This window comes from Cetorhinus maximus, chromosome 15 (genome assembly GCF_964194155.1).
Source record: "Cetorhinus maximus chromosome 15, sCetMax3.hap1.1, whole genome shotgun sequence".
Lineage (NCBI taxonomy): Eukaryota > Metazoa > Chordata > Chondrichthyes > Lamniformes > Cetorhinidae > Cetorhinus > Cetorhinus maximus.
This window is the reverse complement of record NC_135893.1, coordinates 65,948,326-65,968,105: the sequence shown is the minus strand read 5'-3', so window position 1 is coordinate 65,968,105 and position 19,780 is coordinate 65,948,326. Positions and strand designations below refer to the sequence as shown.

Here is a 19,780-nt window from a genome sequence, read left to right as displayed (position 1 = left end):
CGGAAGAAGTGAGGCTGGAGGAAAAGGTAAGGCTGGAAGAAGGAGTTGGGTCGGGGGAAGGACTAAGGGTGGCGGAAGAAGTAAGGGTGTCTAAGGGAGTCAGGAACGTGGAGGGACTAAACGGGAGGGGGAGTCTAGTGGGGAGGAGTTTTTGAGGGGGGGAGGGGTCTCAGGGGAGGGGGGGGTGTGTGTCCAGGTGTTTGTGCTAGGGCAGGGCCTGATGGGTCCATGACTGCCTCCTGGAGAGCGAACTGAGAGTGGGTATGGTGTGAGGGAATGGTGAAAATGATCGAGGGGGCAGAGTGAGATGGTAGGGTGGGCGGGTGAGGGTTCAATGGTAGCAGTAGAAGGGATGGCAAGGGTGGCTGGCGGGGACTCGGAGGCAGACACAGACCTTGGGAATGGGATGGAGGAGGTCGGGGAGGTGAATGTGGATGGGAGTAGGATTTTCAGGAAGGAAGGGAATGTGAATGTTCACCTGGACATCCCCGAAGGAAAATGGTTGTGGCTGGTAGGTGACAGTGGGGAGGTGGAAGGTAATGCTGGGGTGAGGTTGGGGGAAGGAAATTGGTGACTGGGGGAGGGGAAAAGAAGGGGGAGCTTACGAAAAAGCAAATCCAGACCATGGTGTCCAAATCAAAAGTGAAACGACAGTCGTGGTGGACGAGATCAGGTGCTGCATGGGAGTGTGATCACTGGGTGGGCAGAGATGCAGGTCAGCTCAGATGGACAACAGAAAGCGAACCCTGGCAGGCAGAATTCTAAATACTCAGGATATTGAGGTGCGTGTGATACTTGAAGGATCTGTGTGCGTGGGAGAGTGCTCGCTTGAGGCTCCAAAAGGTCCTGCCTGCTGCCCTCCCCCCCACCCCCGCCACACACATACACTTCTCCCTCCAGAATCACTCGTTGACTGGCTGCTACCTCTATGCCGACAGAGGACGAGGTTGAGGGGCTCACACGCACAGGGGACTCAGAAGGAGAGGACAGCCTCTGAAATTCTTGGGTGGATTACCCAGGGGTGTCCGGCTGCCATTCCTCCTTCCTTTAGGTGCCTGGGGGCCTGGCCTGACTCCTTGAGGGGAAGGCTCACCTGGAGGGACATCGAGATGCCCCATTTCCCCCTCACATTGCCCCATTTCCCCCCTCGCGTTGCCACACAGGAACTCGCCCATGGCTCCCGCGATGGAGTGGAAATCTGCACAAGTTGTGTTCTGCTGGACCAGGGTCTTCATGGCGCCCGCCATTGTCCCCATGGACACCTCCATACATGCACATGTGGGCACCACTTTTTCAGAAAACAGGCGGACACACTCCTCTGACTTGCATGCCACCCTGTTGAAGGCTTCCAACAGCTCTGCGTGATGTTCACCAGCTTTCTGCTGACCCTCTAGGATGAGTTGGAAGGCCAAATCCTCACAGATGCCTCTTCCCGAGCAGCCTTTCGAGTGCAGGGGAGCTCGGCCGAACCTGCTGTCTCCTGCGGACACGTTCCTATGTGGTGACCACTAGATTGTGGAACCTGAGCCTGCTCTAGATCTAGGTCCCACCGAGGTGTGTGTTCTGTGCTGGTGGAGGGTGTGGATAAGCACTGTGATGGGTCTTCCAGGCTGCTTATTTCTAGCTCTTCAATGGAGGAGGAGCCCTCTTGGGTGGAGGTGGGTATATGGATGGAGCTGAGGGTGTTGGTTGCTTGGCAGAGCTCCCTGTGAACCAAAGTAGAAATAATTAGTGCATGGCAGCAGAGTCAAAAGCAGGAGAGAGAGCACTCACAGTTGTGTTGGGAGAGGGATGATGTGCAGAATCCTCACTTGAGTGTTCGCTGCCGACGTCAGTGTTGCTGCTGGCAAGGCCCATGTCCTCACCAGGCAACGCGATGGCACATTCCTCCAAGTAAGTGAGGGGTCTAATGTGGGTCACTTGACCCCTGGTCTGGGACATCTCCTTGCTGATGTGAGCAGGCTTCTCCAGCACAGTATGGAGAAAGTGTGAGCAGGACACATGGCAGTGCGTGGAATGTTTTTGTGGTTAGTGGAGCCATGGATTGGGTAAGGTCACGAACTCGAGAGGATATGAGCCTGATGGAGATGTGAGTTGTGTGTGAGTTAGTGGTGTTGTACCTTAAGGTGTGAGATCCATGTGGATGTGTGATTGGTCTGTGAGTGTGAGAGTTGAGAATGATGAGAAGAGTGAGTTACCTTGGCGGAACGGATGAGACTATTCATTCTGTTGCGGCACTGGGTGGCCGTCCTCTTTTGCAGGGCATTAGCGCTGACCACCCCTGTCTCCGCCTCTTTCGCTGGATTGTTGATGCCGCTGCCCCTCCTGTGGCCAGAGCGGGGGTAGAGGACATCACGGCGGGCCTCCATGGCATCTAAAAGGCGCTCGAGTGACGTGTCACTAAACCTGGGGGCTGTAGTCTTTTTGCCTTTCCTGGCCATCCTGTCTTCCATGCAGCAGTCATGGGCTGGATGCACTGAGAGGTGTGCGCACGGCTGGACTTTATATATGGCGTCCGGCGTGATGAAGTGACGAGGTGATGTCGTGGTGGGCAAATGAGAGCCCACCCACCATTGAAACAGCGTGTTTCCCAAGAATGCATAATTAATGCAGCGTGTTTGGGACGATACCACGTGAAATGCCGCCATTGCGGCTGGTGGGTAAAACGTCGTTTTACCCGTCTGCTACCACACTTATTGCAAATCTGGGGCAATTCCGCCCAATCTGTCTATTACTCATTTTGTATTTAACTATGCAGCTAGCCACATCTGGATTCCTAATCAGCCACATGTGAGTAGTTAGTATTGTATTGGACAACAGTGTTCTAACTGCAGCCAAACTAATTTGTAAATATTAAAAAAACTCATTTAATTGACACAGTGTGTTCTACAACATAAACTTAGTTTAATCTTCTAACTCTCAAGATGAGGTGTTAATCAGGTAAGAACTGCTGCCTCGCGTTCTGGAAAATATTCACGTCAAGTTGAAATTATTTGCCCTCCCAGGCTATACCAGTGCTTCCCCTAGTGTGATCACTGTTTTGTATTCTGCCTGTGATAGAAGTATTTTGTATAGTCACCAGATGTAAAGTTAAAAGGGATGGGGGAAATTTCATTCCATGGCATTGTCCTGTCTCATTGTACCAAAAGTGCACATGAATAGTTTCAAAAATTGAGCAGCTGGCTATAGTCTTAAACCTAGTAATAAAAAAACAGCTTTGTGGGTTCATTTTATCCCCACAGAGGATGTGGGTTTGTCTGTCTCCTGTTTGCAATGCGGGAGAAAGGTATCTATTTTAGAATGAGCTTCAAATTTGTCCAAAGTTCAATTGCATTTTTGGCCTCCACTGTGACTTCTATTAATGTGAACCTTTTCATGGGATTGGATAAATGCACTTATAGTAAAAGTTGATTTTAAACTATGAATATTGTGTGGTTTTGACATTCAGTCAAATATTGTTACTGTTTATGTTGATATTGTTGATTTAAATGCCTAAGAATATGGTTAATGACAAAAAAATGCCAAATATGTTAAGTAAGTGATATAATGTCATGAGGCCACGCTCAGTCGATGTGCATTACCATACACTTTGTAAGCAATGGATAGGTTTATTGACCGTCATTGTCGGTTGTCCCTTGATTCAAGAATGGCATCTACTCAGAGTTCTGAGTTTCTGACATGGGCCTTCAATGTGGCTTCTGGACTTGCAGATCTTTGGGCACATGGGGCAGGATGTCCCATGAATTAGTGGGATCTGGAGTGGAGGATTTGCTTCCTTTCCTTTCTGTCTCTGCCACCGCTCTGCCTTATCATTACGGCGTTGTGAGACTCAAAGCAGGATGCAGCTTGATTGGCAAGCTGTCGCCATTTTGAATGATTGGTAGAAAATTACTCCAAATCATTAAGGTCAATGCTGCTGTGCTTCAAGGAGAGATTCAGAGTGCCTTTGAAGTGTTTTCTTTGTCTTCCCTGGAACGTTGGCGATTTGAGAATTGTGAAAACAGACCTGGTGGGGGAGATGGTTTTTGGCCATCCAGACACTGTGCCCAGTCCACCGAAGTTGATTTCGCAGGAGCTTTCCCTGAATGCTTGTGGAACTGGCTTCAAGAAGGACACTAGCCTTTGTTCAATGGTCCTTCCAGTCAATCTGACAACAACTGCTCTGTACAGTAGGAGTTTTGTTGACTTACAGAATAATAGAATTGTTACAGCACAGAAAAAGGCCATTCGGCCCATCATGTCTGTGTTGGCTATCCTAAGGACCAATTCATGTACTGCCACTCCTCTGCCTTCTCCCACATCCCTGCACATTTCCTCTTTCAGATATTTAGAAAATGTAGCAAAATTTACAGCACAGTAGGATGCCACTCTGCCTATGTCAATGCCAGCCGAAAAGTGAGCCACCTGGCCTAATCCCACTATCCACCTTTTAAATGAGTTGAACATTTCTGCCTCTACTACCCTTCTAGGCAGTGAGTTCCAAACCCCTACCACCCTCTGGATGAAAAAATGTTTCCTCATCTCCTCTCTAATCCTTCTACCAATCACTTTAAATCTATGCCCCATAGGCACTGACCTCTCTGCTAAGAGAAATAGGTCCTTCCCAATTATTCTATCCAGGCCTCTCTCAATCTTGTACACCTCAATCAAATCTCCCCTCAGCCCCCTCTGTTCCTAGGAAAACAATCCCAACCTATCCAATCTTTCCTCACAGCTGCAATTTTCCAGTCCTGGCAATATCCTCATGAAATCTCCTCTGTACCCTCTCTAGTGCAATTAAATTCTTTCTATAATGAGGTGACCAGAACTGCACACACTACTCAAGTTGTGGCCTAACTAGTGTTGCATACAGCTCCATCATAACCTTTTTGTTCTTATAGTCTATGTCTTGGCAAAAAAAGGAAAATATTCCATATGCCGTCTTTAACCACCTTATCGACCTGCCGTGCTATCTTCAGGGATCCGTGGATATGTACTTAAAGGCCCATCACTTCCTCTACCTCAGTTTCCTCCCATTTATTGTGTATTCCTTTGCCTTGTTTGACCTCACCAGATGCATCACTTCACACTTCTCTGGGTTGAATGTCATTTATCACTATTCTGCCCACCTGACCAGTCCATTGATATCTTCCTGCAGTCCACAGCTTCCCTCCTCACTATCAACCATGGCCAATTTTTGGGTCAACTGCAAACTTCCTGATCATGCCCCCGACATTTAAGTCCAACCCATTAATGTATACCACAAAAAACAGGGGACCTAGTACTGAGCCCTGCGGAACCCCACTGGAAACTGCCTTGCAGTTGCAAAAACACCAGTCAACCATGACCCTTTGTTTCCAGCTACTGAGCCAATTTTTGCTACATTCCTTTGGATCCCATGGGCTTTTACTTTTTTAATCAAACTGCCATGTATGGGGCCTTGTCAAAAGTCTTGCTAAAATGCATGTAGACCACATCAACTACACTTCCCTCTCTGCTTGTTACCACCTCAAAAAATTCCGTCAAGTTGGTCAGATATGGTCTTCCCTTAACAAATCCAAGCTGATTGTCTTTGATTATACTGTGCCTTTCTAAGTGACAGTTTATCCTGTCTCTCAGAATTGATTTCAATAACTTGCCCACCAGCGAGGTTAGACTGACTGGCTTGTAATTATTCGGTCTGTTCCTTGCTCCATTTTTAAACAAAGATACAATGTTAGCAGTCCTCCAGTCCTCTGGCACCACACCTGCAATCAGTGAGGATTGGAAAATGATAGTCAGAGCTACTGCTATTTCCTCCCTGCTGCCTTTTAACAGCCTGGGGTACATTTCATCCAGCCCTGGTGATTTATCCCCAGAACTGGTCCCAAAGACCCAGGAATCTAAAGCCCTCCCTCTTGCACCATCACTCCAGCCACACAATCATCTGCTCTAATCTCTTATTTCTATGCTCATTAACACGTGACACTGGGAGTAATCTGGGGATCACTACCTTTGAGGTCCTGCTTTTTAATGCCTTTCCTAGTTTCTTAAACTCTGCCCACAGGACCTCATCCCTTTTTCTACCTATGTCATTGGTACTGAAGTGGACCGCAATCTCTGGCTGGTCACCTCCCCCTCCAGAATGTTTTGCAGCCACTCGGTGACATCCATGATCCTGTCACCAGTGAGGCAACATACCATCCTGGATTCACGTCTGCAAAAACGTCTGACTGTTCCCCTAACTATAGAATCCTCTATCACTATTGCTCGTCCAGTCTTCCTTGTACCCCCACTGTACAGCTGAGCCACCCGTGGTGCCATGGAGGTGGCTGTGCCTGCATCCCCCCAGATGAACCATCACCCTGATCAGCATTCAGAACTGAATACTGGTTGGAGAGTGGGGTACACTCAGGGGAGTCCTGCACTACCTGCCTTTTTTCTTTTGACTATCTTGTAGCCACCCACTCCCTGTCTCTCCATGTACCTGTTATGGACAGGGGAGAGAGGCAAAACTGAACTCCTTTATTTTCTGGCCAGCCTAGAGTCCTGCTGTGGTGTCTGCAGGCTGGAGGTTAAACAGCAAACTGAGTTGCGAGTCTAGAAATGTAATATTAGAATTTTCCAAAGGCCAGAAGCCTAGATCATGTGATGTTGCCCATTAATGAGTCAGTTGCAGGCTAACGAGCAGTTTCTATGCCTCTGTTCAAAATCCATTGTTCACTTTAGGAGATAATTAGTGCCTCTGCAGGCGTAACAAGTTTCAATGGCTCTCCCTTTGTTATAGGACCAGGCTGGGGATACAGATCAAAAACAGAATTACCTGGAAAAACTCAGCAGGTCTGGCAGCATCGGTGGAGAAGAAAAGAGTCGACGTTTCGAGTCCACATGACCCTTCAACAGAACTGAAGTATAGTTAGGAGAGGGGTGAAATATAAGCTGGTTTAAGGTGGGGGGTGGGGGGAGAGAAGTTGAGGGTGGGGTGGTTGTAGGGACAGGAGCAGATAATCAAAAGATGTCACAGACAAAAGGATCAAAGAGGTGTTGAAGGTGGTGATATTATCTAAGAAAAGAGCTAATTAAGAATGGATAGCAGGACACTCAAGGTACAGCTCTAGTGGGGGTGGGGTGGAAAGACTGACAAGGTATTAGTTGTAGATTTAAAAATAATGGAAATAGGTGGGAAAAGAAAAATCTATATAAATTATTGAAAAAAAAAACAACAAAAGGGAGGGGGAAGAAACGGGGTGGGGATGGGGGGAGGGGGAGTTTAAGATCTAAAGTTGTTGAATTCAATATTCAGCCCGGAAGGCTGTAAAGTGCCTAGTCGGAAGATGAGGTGCTGTTCCTCCAGTTTGCATTGGGCTTCACTGGAACAATGCAGCAAGCCAAGGACAGACATGTGGGCAAGAGAGCAGGGTGGAGTGTTAAAATGGCAAGCGACAGGGAGGTTTGGGTCTTTCTTGCGGACAGACCGCAGGTGTTCTGCAAAGCGGTCGCCCAGTTTGCGTTTGGTCTCTCCAATGTAGAGGAGACCGCATTGGGAGCAACGAATGCAGTAGACTAAGTTAGGGGAAATGCAAGTGAAATGCTGCTTCACTTGAAAGGAGTGTTTGGGCCCTTGGATGGTGAGGAGAGAGGAAGTGAAGGGGCAGGTGTTGCATCTTCTGCGTGGGCATGGGGAGGTGCCATAGGTGGGGGTTGAGGAGTAGGGGGTGATGGAGGAGTGGACCAGGGTGTCCCGGAGGGAACGATCCCTACGGAATGCCGCCAGGGGGGTGAAGGGAAGATGTGTTTGGTGATGGCATCATGCTGGAGTTGGCGGAAATGGCGGAGGACGATCCTTTGAATGCGGAGGCTGGTGGGGTGATAAGTGAGGACAAGGGGGACCCTATCATGTTTCTGGGAAGGAGGAGAAGGCGTGAGGGCGGATGCGCGGGAGATGGGCCGGACACGGTTGAGGGCCCTGCCAACGACCGTGGATGGAAAACCTCGGTTAAGGAAGAAGGAGGACATGTCAGAGGAACTGTTTTTGAAGGTAGCGTCATCAGAACAGTTGCGACGGAGGCGAAGGAACTGAGAGAATGGGATGGAGTCCTTACAGGAAGCGGGGTGTGAGGAGCTGTAGTCGAGGTAGCTGTGGGAGTCGGTAGGCTTGTAATGGATATTGGTGGACAGTCTATCATCAGAAATTGAGACAGAGAGGTCAAGGAAGGGAAGGGAAGTGTCAGAGATGGACCATGTGAAAATGATGGAGGGGTGGAGATTGGAAGCAAAATTAATAAATTTTTCCAGGTCCCGACGAGAGCATGAAGCAGCACCGAAGTAATCATCGATGTACCGGAGAAAGAGTTGTGGGAGGGGGCCGGAGTAGGACTGGAACAAGGAATGTTCCACATACCCCATAAAGAGACAGGCATAGCTGGGGCCCATGCGGGTACCCATAGCCACACCTTTTATTTGGAGGAAGTGAGAGGAGTTAAAGGAGAAATTGTTCAGTGTGAGAATAAGTTCAGCCAGACGGAGGAGAGTAGTGGTGGATGGGGATTGTTCGGGCCTCTGTTCAAGGATTGACTGCTGGTCCCTAGTTTCGTTGATTGTAATGTGCCTTCACAATGAGAGAGATGAGATTCCACAAGGATGAGGGTTGAGCTTTTGTCCTGTAACTGCTGTTGGAAATTTCCAGAAACTGCAGCCAACTTGTAAATCATGTGACCTGTAGCAAGCATCTTTTGGTTCAGCAAAGTTCACTTTTTTGAATAAGCAGAAAAGTAAAATTTGATTTAAGCAGTTTATGATCTCTTTCGTGCCTTGGGTACATGACAATACCCTTAAGCTGTGGAGTGATCATGCCTTTTAACATGCTATCCACATAGCTCACGACCTCCCATATGCACCACTGTGACCCCAACTACTGCTCAAGTTCCAAAACCCGGGGCTCAAGCTGCTGCAACTGACAACACTTCTGCATAAATGGTTATCCAGGAATTGTCCTGAAGTTCGCAAATAACACAGAATGTGCACTCTTGAGGTTGGAGCAACTCTGCTATTTCTCTGTTAATCAATAAACTTGCTACTACTAATAAATTGTGCCACTGTGCATAAACCTTTATCAATACTAATAAACCTTACTATGAATAAACTTTACCAATGCCAACAAACATTACTAATACTTATAATTCCTACTAGTACTTAATACACCTCGGTAATAAACCCTACTTTACTCATCTGCTTATTCCCTAGTTTAGATCATAAATACTCACCAGTCAATCACCCAGCTGCGTTGCTGTGATCTTACACCTCAATTTTTCTTTCCGAATTTGGGCTCTGACTGAAAACTACCTAAACCCGCTGCTCCTGTCTTCCCTCTCTGTGATCTTTGTAGCCCTGCTGCTCTCGCTGTTTCTTGCTCCTCAGACTGAAATCAAGTCCGTTATGTTCCAGTCACCTGTGGGCTCTGTTCCTCATCTCTGAGTTCCTTCAAACATTAATTTCAATATCCTTGTGCACATTCACAAACTGCTCGCTCCGCCAAACATTCTCCGAAGTCCATGTCCAAACTCTCAGCCTCCACTCTTCCAACTCTGATGTATTGCTTGCCACCATTTCCTCCACTCAGCAACCTGATCGCTCAGTGAATAGTGTTGCTGCATTGCAGTATACTCCTTTTCGCCCCTTCACATTCACCATGCTCTTCCTGAAAATCAGCATCTTCAATCCTACCACAACCCTTTTCACAGCTCCTGCTCAATGACCTCTTCTCTGATAAGGCACCTGGTCATTACACTACATTAAAGGTGTTATGTGAATATAAGCTGGAATCTAATAAAGGAATATTGGTGACATAATTGGAATAGCAGACATGTGGAGGAAGTTGCAGGTTGGCTCTAAACAAGAAACTATATGATTTAAATAGGGAAAAATGAATGCATGGGAATGAGTCACAGGCAGGAATGAAACAAAAGGAGTTTCAATAATCAATATATGGAATAACAGATTCCTGGGAGCAGGGTGCGGGCTGTAATTTGATCAGGTGGTTCAGATAGTTTATATATACAGAATAACGAGTATTTTGGGTTCAGTTACAGATTGGAATCCAATTTAGGGATTCTGGACTTTATATACAGAATAGCATAAGCCAGGAATGCAGTTCCTTGATGCGCTTTTATTCCGCTGGAGAATTTTTGTGGTTGTGGCGGCAATGTTTGCTGCCGCAAATTCTATGGCCTGCGGAGGTCTTTGTTGTCAAAACTTGATGCCATAGTCTGTAGAAGGCTGAACTGACATAGCTTTTCCGGTGTTGGATTTTCAAATCAGTGGTGGCCTTTTGAGAGAGGTGGCTGCCAAGGCATGGGAAGTACTCAACTTATTCCAGGGCCTCTCCTTTAGAATATATTGGGGGATGGAATATTTGGTGTGGGTTGACATGTGTTTTGTTTTGGCACTATGAGTTTCTTATATACAAAATTGAAGAGTTTGAGAGTGGCTTGCAAACCTGGTGCAGAGTAGGCAACAATGCTGCAGTCATCTGCAAACTGCAGATCGTGTGTGTCTGTGGTGGTCAGTTAGTTTGGTTTTGACATGGGGACATCTGAGGTTAAAGAGTTTTCTATCTGTATTTAGTACTCACATCAGAGGGCAGTTGACCTTTGAGGTGAATAGCCACTGTCAGGTAGATTATTGTTTCGTGACCATTATCTCACCAACTGAAAAACAATAGGACTCTCAAATTAGATCGAATGGATTATATCTAGCATTAGACAGATGACTTTTTCATTAAAGAGAAAAGATGTTTGCTAAAATTTTAGAGGGTTTTGATCATATTCACAAAAAGTTTGAACTAAAAACAGAAAATGTTGAAGTGACTCAACAGGTCTGGTAGCATCTGTGGAGAGAAACAGAGTTAATGTTTCAGTAGACAAGTGAGATGAGGCAAGATGGCTCATAGAGGAGCAGCATTGGCTTAGTAAACTGTTTCTGTGCAATGCTATTTTATAATTCTACAGAATGTATAATAATGCATTTGATTTGAAATATAGAGACTTTTATTAAATAGTTTTCAGTAGTTATGAAAGTATTATGAGCATTCTTACATTCACTTTAGTCGACAAATGAAGCGTAATCCAATAGAAGTAATAAGAGACAGCATTGTGTTTACTTCCTTAAACTTGCCCTTAAAGCTTAAACTTTAATAAACAAGGTATTTTAATTTTAATTTATAGGAAATGTTCCCTTTCTGAGTAACTCTTGCATTTTTGCTGTCAGGGCCTCCACAAAAATTTCTACAGCTAGATCCAATGTACAAGGCACAAACTAGATAGTGGTAGGCATGTGACAGATAAAAAAAACTAGATTGACACATTAAGGATGGTAGGCTGTCCATCAACCATTTTCATTGAAGCAGAAGTTTTTATGACTGTTACTATTGTGACAAGGACAGGTCTATTTTCTTCAGAATACAAGAAGGCCAGAAACGACCATCCATCCTATCCAAGCTCTTGATCTCCAATATTGCAGAATGATATGGCCCTCAAATGATATGGAGACATAGTAACTTGTTTAAATGAGTTGATACCTCTGCTGGAAGAGCGGCTATTGGACAAACACATTAAGCTTCTGTATAGTGGTATTCCATGCCATTAGGCTGTGCAAGCCTTTTCCTGTCTAACCTTGGAACAAATCAAGAAGCATCATTAATATCCCTAAATGCCTAATTTCCTTAATAGCATGACATCAAAACATAGCTGACCATTAATAAAATAACTGGCCAGTTTGAAGAATTTGGTAAGGATTTAAGTGGAGTAATTAATTTTATGTTTTACTTCATGGCATTTGTTTTTTAAAATCTGGAAGCTATACAATAAAATGCCACCTTTTTTCCACTTGATTTTAAGTTTCAAGCGTGGTTTATGGACCACTGCTCAAATAACGAGACCCAATATCAGTGCTAGACATTGCAGTGGCTTTATACTGTCTCTGCTTCAAGCTAGCACACATTTTGGATGTAACTTTTGAGGATTTTGGCAAAGTGTAGCATTGTTCCATTGCCACACAGACAAGGAGGATGTGAAATGGACAGAATGCATGACCAAGATGTAGTTCACTAAGAAGCAGACTCCTCGCACCTGGGGCACTTGTGGATTAGGCGGCCTGATATTAATCTGAGTATATTTCCAGTGGTCTATTCTCAGCAGCTTTGCTGCACCTTAGGGTTCTTCCCCTTTCAAAGTGGGTTCTTTCAGTACCCACGTGTTATGTTTTCTGTTCAAAACAAAAGGGGTAAAGAATTTACTGGATGGAACTTAACCCTCCCTCTGCTTTATTAAAACTTCAAAGATTTGCGGCTGTGAAACTTCCTTCATTTTGAGGTAAGTTTTTAATTTGTTCAATATTCAATTGTACAGTGCCACCACTTAAATGTGAAAAAAAACACTTTCCTTGCTTCTAGGCTTGTTTGCCATCTTATCTGAGGTCATATTAATTAGAATCTGAATCTATATACAAAATTTTGACTAGGATGCCTGCGTAAAGTGAGTGCTGTGCAAATTAATTGACCTGGTTCTCTGCATACACCAGTTTAAATTGGCACAATAACTGAAGGGGTTGTTGGGAGGGGGCGGGGGGGGGGGTTAAATTGTTTTTAAACGTTTAACCATTTGCCCTCTTCAGGGTACTCTCTGTCAAAAACAGATTGACATTTGAAGCACTTATTAGGGGGTAAGGGCAAAAGGTTAAAGCTATTTAGGATGCCTTGTAATTATTACAGGCCTCAATGCCCTTGTTAAAAACAAAAAGTTGTTAAAATAATCATCCTGTGTATTGGAATGACTCACAGAAGGTCATTAAACAAACTATGCAAGTGGATTAAAAGGTGATTTTTTTTAAGGAAAATGTAAAAAAAATCTTTTGCTTTATGTGAAGTATGTAACTAAAGACCGTCATTAGACAAAGAAAAAATAATTTACATCTTCAACAGCTGTTTTTAGTTGGTGCCAAACCTAAATATTCTGCAACAGTCGTAGGGGAGGAAATAAGCTGGAATGGTGGTAAATGAAACCACTTGTCTGGTTTCAGCATTCTCTTTGTTGTGGTTGCAGTACTCCAAACTGGGTTCCTAAACTCTGTAATTACACTGTCCATATTGCTAGGAAGGAAAAAGAAATGCAGAGGAAGCTTTCTCCTCTAGGGTATTTGATTATAGAGACGGAAGGAAGGGTCTTGCTGAAGAACTCCAGGGCACTGGTAATTGGAGAAATATTACCTTCCAGTGTACATGCTGTTTTTATAAACAAGAACCATAGTCAATTCATATAAACCTGCCAAAGTAAAGTAATTACAGGGTATTTTCACAAGTTCAGCAGTGTGGAGGTCTGAAGAGTTGGTCTGTGACTTGGTAAAACTGAGAACCAAATAATTTCAAGAACTAATAGAAATTGCAAAGCAGAGGTTATTGGTCATTTATAATAAGCACCAGGGTTAGATGAAATTAAATCTTGAGTTGAATGATGCATGTAAAAGCTGGTTGTTATTTTTTGGTCTGTGTTTTGGTTATGATATTCTCTGGAGTTAATCCAAAGTAGTTTTAACCTTTTAGATAACTGTATCTTTTTTAACAGTGAAATTTTAGCCATTGTGGATATGGCTGTTTGAAGGGATGGTGTTACTCTTGAAATAATATGTAATTTAGTTTGTTGTTGTGATGGTATTTTCTGTCATTTATTTAAGTAGTTCTTTAATTTATTTAAGAATAATTCCACTAGTTAGATCTAAACCCACTTGTTCTTTTTCCTCTTCAGATCAGCCAGAATGGTAGATAGATGTGGTTTCAAACCTATCACTTCTGTCATTGCAGCAAATGTAGCCTAATGAACAGAGAGGTAATGTGGAGCTGAGGCCTGCATAGTCTGATCAAATTCAGAATGCTGATCCTGACAGGACAGCAAAATTGCCACCAACTGTGGAACTAATACATTTTAGTTACTAAGTTTTAACTGATAACAGAACAAAATTAAGTTGCTGACTCCAGATAAGAAAGAAACAATAATTTTAGGTAAACAAACCATTGAGTAATATGTAGTAAAAAAAAAACTGTATTCAGGACAAAAAAGGAATAAAAACAGATTGGGCTGTAATTAATAACAATTTAAAATGTGGAACTGTTGATGAATGACCGCAAATCCACCATGTAGAGAATGCATACTTTGTTTAAAATGTTTAAAGTTTATTTGTTCCATTATGGTTTAGTGACTTTATCCTTTGAGTTGCTGAGCCATACAGACCAGGAAGATGCAAGAACAATGGCTGCAAAAGCATGTTATTGCAGGGTGTATGGCATTAATAGAACTATATAACAACAAGGAGCTGACACCTTCAGGAAGGGATGAAGAAAAGAAGGAAATGAAACAGACGGTCATCACCTTTGGTGATAGAATTATATTGTCGAGTGGGTTGATTCTCCTATTATCTATATCCTTACCGTCAATAATTTCAGTGGAAGTTAGGATACCAACAGGTCATACTTTCAGAAGTAGTTCAAAGCGTGAAGCAAATTATGATCCATCGTAAATGATGCCTAATTAATCTTGCAGTAGTGGTGGTTTAGATTTTTACTTTTGAAGTGTGAATTTTTCTGGTTGTCAGGATTGTTTGTGCTAGCGCAAAGCGCTTAAGGATCCATATTGCTGGATCCCCATTTGAATCACGTGGCTTAATCTTCCTGCCTCCAAAAGTAATACCCTTGCACATTCTGTAGGAGCATCATTTTAAAATCGGAATGGCATTTAAAACAGACTGCATGTGATACTCTGAATTTCTTATGAAGAATGTGCTGTGCATGCTTAACCAGTCAGTCATAAAAAAGCAATAAAAAAGCCAATGTGCTGAAATCTTCATTGCTGCAATCTAATTTCTGAATGTGTATTGATTTGCATGTTTCTCTATTTGAATTTTCTTTTTGGAGATGTGGAAGAAGAGGATGAGAAGTTGATAATGGGGCAGTTTAGCCTGCACCAGAGGCTGTCTAGTCTTGCCCTGTTACTTGCACAGATCCAGACATGCCTACTTATAAGAAATAAATATATCTTCAAAGGTTTAATTTCATTTGGGAATTAGTGACTGACGTGACTGGAATCTAAGTTGGAGTGAGTGTCACCAAAAGTGGGGTGTTGACTTTGGCTTTGATGGTGAACACAACACCATTTCTCTGACTATTCCAAACTATCTTGGGAACCATATGCAACAATGGTAATGGGCAAACAGGATCTTGCAGAATAGGTTATGGACAGCAGAGTTATGGGTGCGCTGAGCCTCTAAGTTTATGAAGAGTAAAGGATGGAAGGCCTGCAAGAAGGGTTCAGCAGTGGATGGGCCAAGGTGTAGCCAAAAATTGGTGATGTTACAGAGGTTGAAATAGGCAGTTTTGTAATGGAGAGGCTGGAGATCATGGGCAGGATGGAGGTGGGGTGAACTGCACCTCTGGGTTAAGTTGGATGCCAAGGACAAGAAGGCTGGTTCTGTATGAGACAGTAATTAGAGAAAGAAGTGGAATCAGTGGCCAACAAGCTATTATAACTGCCCGCTCATGAATGTGAGAAGTGTATAATTAACTGTAATCACCTGGATTTGCTCTCTGATTGGGAGTGAACTGAATATGTTCACCTGAGTAACATCTATTTCCCAGACAGATCTTTATTGATGGCCCCTTTTCCTTCTGCATTTTCAGTTATATATTTGAAACATGCAGATTCTTGACTCTACACCACCTTAGATCAGATGCAAAAATTTCCAAAATTTCCTCCTATATATGCTATTCTGGCCTGAGAAGGTGTCTTGGTTTTTGTCAGTTGAAAGATATTAATTACTTTCCCCATCAGCAAACTACAGTTGGCCACTTTTCCTAATTGCCCTTTGAGAAGACTTGATCAGTATAGTATAATGCCTTTGGTTGATTTGGATCTGTTGATCAAACAGGCAGTGTTGCAGGTGGAGAGGATAGAGAAATTGTCATTGCTTCGTGATGCATCATAATGTGCCAATGAAATTTAACAGTTACTTTACGTTGTAAATTATGCCCTGTATCATTCAACGAAAACGGATAACTGCATTTCCTTAAGTGTCCTGAGGGGTAATGAAACCTAATCTAGATTTGTAAAAAATTGGAGATTTGTCTTGTTTGAAATTATATTGATTTTTAATAGTTTGGAGAATTTCTCGATTGGTAGTATTGTGACAAGCATTCTCCTTCATGTTCTGAAGGCTGCTTTTTTTTGCTCTGGGGAATATACATTGGCTAATGTCATTTCAAATGGTCTCGCTTGATTCTGACAAGCTAGCTAGTTTAGTGGGGGAAAGGTTATTTACCCATTGTTTCTGAGATCCTGTTCTACAGGAAAACTTGCCAGTTAGTTTTCTCTGCTTTTTGAACATTGCTTTGGTTATCAGAGTTGTTAATAATTAGAAAATTCATATTGTGTCCCATTAATTCATCCCAGTTAGGACCTTAAATGGAAAGAGGAGGTATTATTTTCCCATAGCAAAGTTTCTTCAGTGAGTCTGCTTTGCTTGGCAGCTAATGAGCTGGAGCTTTTGGGACACCGTGTACAAGACCAATTTCATGTGCATTTAGTCTCATGGACACCTGGCTTAAATGAAGATCATGACTTCCAAGATCATCTAGAGTTTTGAGACATTTGCTATTTTGAAACAGGAACATTTTAAGTAGAGTTTACTAATTTAATGTTTCCTCTTGTAACTTTATTTGACACATTTGATTCATAGTTGTAGTCTGCTGAGTATAGCCTGTGAGAGCACTTATTTGCTTAACTGTGGTAGAGATGCAAGGCATACAGTAAAGTCATAACCTACACAATTTCCTGTATTTAACTGATGAATAAGATGGTTTACTGTTCATAGTGTGGCCCACTATCTCCCAAAACATTATGCATAAGGTTACTTTTTAGTGGAAGCATGGGCTAGCTGTGAATATGAATGTTTGTGCTGGGAGTGAAGATATCTAGAGCATTTCCAAATTGTAAGAGTCCTCAAAGCTTAAGAACTGTTAAAGCTGATTTAATTGTATCTGCCTCCTAATATTTCATTAGGCTAAACTGATGTGTTTTCTTTATTTTGGCAGTGGTAAAGATTCATCTTAAACTTATGTTAGAATGTGCAAGTTGATGTTTGAACTTTTGGATTTATTCTTAATGCCTAGTCTACAAAATACCACATGACAGTAAATGAGTGACAAAAATTATCGATGTTCTGAACACACTTCTGCATTTCTTTACCCCAGATGTCATTGCACCTTTTAATGTGCATTTTTCCTCTTCTAGTCCCACAACTTCCTTGGCTCAGAAGGTGGGCTAGAATTTTGCACCATGACCTCTGAGATGCATTACAGTTGCCCAGAAAAATGTCGAATGGTTCCTGGCATTCAAATTTTCCCTTCCATTATATGGGCAAAAGCCTTAACTTGCACACTTTCTACCCCCACTGTGCCCGACTCAAGATTGTAAACCTATCGTGTTATGGATATGAACTTTCATCCCTTCACACTATGGCGCTAGTCAATATTTTTTCAAACCATGGATACCATTAGCAATGAGATTATGTAATTGACTATTACTAGTTATTTTCATTTTACCAGGACAGTTGAAATCCTTCTTACAGCAAATAACCTTTAAACTCAATTCTCAATGCATTAAAAAATTATGTTTTTCAATGATTTTGTTACAGATACGATTGTCTATTTTTGTTTTCTAGGTACTCGTTTGGTAAGTGGATGAAGTTTCAGGCATTTTGAAGATAATACGGTACTGATACAGTCGAAAGAGTATGGTTTTATTTTACAACTTTTAACTAACACTTTAATGATCTTTAAGAAGGATAACATTTGCTACAATGGTAAATGATACAATTGATCATATTATGTTAATAATATCTCTTTGGCACTTCAGTGGATGTAAAAGTGCTGCAATTAATGTGACTGATTCATAAAAGTTGTGTTTCCCTAATGACCAGACTACACTTGGATAAAACACGTTTATTCATTTTGTGTCTGAGGTCCTAGATGCTGAAATGAACCTTGATTATTAAGCAATGATTTATCCATTTCGGTTGCATTCTAACTGTTGCATATTATGTGTTAAAGACTATTGAAATAGTGATGCATGTCCAAAGAATGAATTACATTTTATGATACACTGGTAATTAGTGTTATCTGCCTTCCCTGATTTTTAAGGAGGCTGTTCTTTTAGGGGCTGAGTACCTTGCTATGAAATAACATTTATTTATCCGCATTATTCATTATTAGGGATCAAAGATCTTCTGTAGTTTCTTATGGCCATCTTTTTGTATACTTTAAATGGAGAAGGGGGACTCTCCAAATAAAGCCTTAATGCTCTTAATATATTGTCATTTGGGATGCAGTTCAAATAATAGAAATTATGCAGGTTGGCACAGGACTGTGGCGTATGAACATTTTATTTGATCAGCTAGATTACATCAGCATGTAGCAAGATTTCCCAACCAAATTACTGGGAAATCCACACCATAAGATTTCTGTTTGTGTGATAGGGAGTGCACATTTGTTACTCATTTGGAATATACCAAATTTACTTAAGTTTTGGGAGTTTGGGCAAATATTGACAGAACTAAGGTTTAGGGTTCCCCAAGTGTGCTCAAGAATATTACTGCCAAAAGATATCTGTTTACTGGTTCTGTAACCTGATTGGTTGAAAGGATGCTTATACTATACGTTCATAGATACAATTGGGAAGAATTTCTGCAGGGCTGTCTGATCTGCTACTCTATTTTCAGCAACAATCAGCAGAAGTAATGCAGAAATGGAATGTTTTTAGCCACTTTGACCATTCCTTCTGTAGTACAACAAATCACCTGGCACAGACCACCCATAGAAAGTCTAGGTGCAGATTTTTTTAAGGAAAAGAATTAAATATTTTTTCAAAATATTTAGGTTTCTGGTTACAGTGTGTGTGGTGTGTATGTTATGTATAAGCAAAAAGTATTGGGATTAAAAGTTTGCCTGTGAGCTAAAGGCTACAACGTCAGAAGTGACAGCTCTTGTAAACCTTGTTCTGGAGAATCTAAATTTAGCTACAGTTTAAATTGGGCTGTAAAGGTATTGTAATTATTAGATGCTTTGATGTGTTTTTAGTTCTCGCCAGTAGCACCTAACATGAGAAACCCTGGGAGCCAAGCATAACTGTTGCAGAAATATCTAAAGTTCATGCTGTATTATGAAAAATTGAAGATGCAGGTTTTGGCAGAAAATGGAAATGTACACCAGAAGGGCAATTCTCTGTTTTATCATTAACAGCATACAGTTCACTTTACTAGCATGTACCATTTACTTGGCGAATACAAGTTTGCATTTAAAATTGTATTACAGCAATGCAGCTACAAGCTGCGTGCTACAAGGCACGTCTGGAATGTGATGGAATACTCTCCACTTGCCTGGATGAGTGCAATTCCACAACACCTAAGAAGTTTGATACCTCCAGGAGATAGCAGTCTACTCAGTTGGCACACTATCCACCACCTTAAATATTCACTCCCTTCACCACCGATGCACAGTTGGAGCAGAGTGTACCATCTACAAGATGCACTGCAGCTACTCACCAAGGACCCTTCGACAGCACCAGCCCAACCCACAATCTCTACTACCTTGATCAAGAGCAGCAGGCACATAGGAACACCATTATCTGCAAATTCCCATCCAAGTCGCACACCACCCTGACTTGTAAATGTATCACCGTTCCTTGAGTGTTGCTGGATTAAAATCCCAGAACTCCCTTTTTTAACA

General features: G+C 42.5%; 1 protein-coding gene across 2 annotated transcripts in view; it reads left to right on the top strand.

Moving 5' to 3' along the window:
* lmf1 (lipase maturation factor 1) overlaps nucleotides 1–19,780 on the top strand; it is a 615,052-nt gene that overhangs the window by 58,154 nt on the left and 537,118 nt on the right. Inside the window, exon 3 of one of the 2 annotated variants that reach the window (XM_078558576.1) lies at nucleotides 17,719–17,729. The exons of the other annotated variant lie outside the window; for it this stretch is intronic. Coding sequence (XP_078414702.1) covers nucleotides 17,719–17,729 — 11 coding nt within the window. The remainder of the gene's footprint in view (nucleotides 1–17,718; nucleotides 17,730–19,780) is intronic. 2 annotated transcript variants of the gene reach the window in all.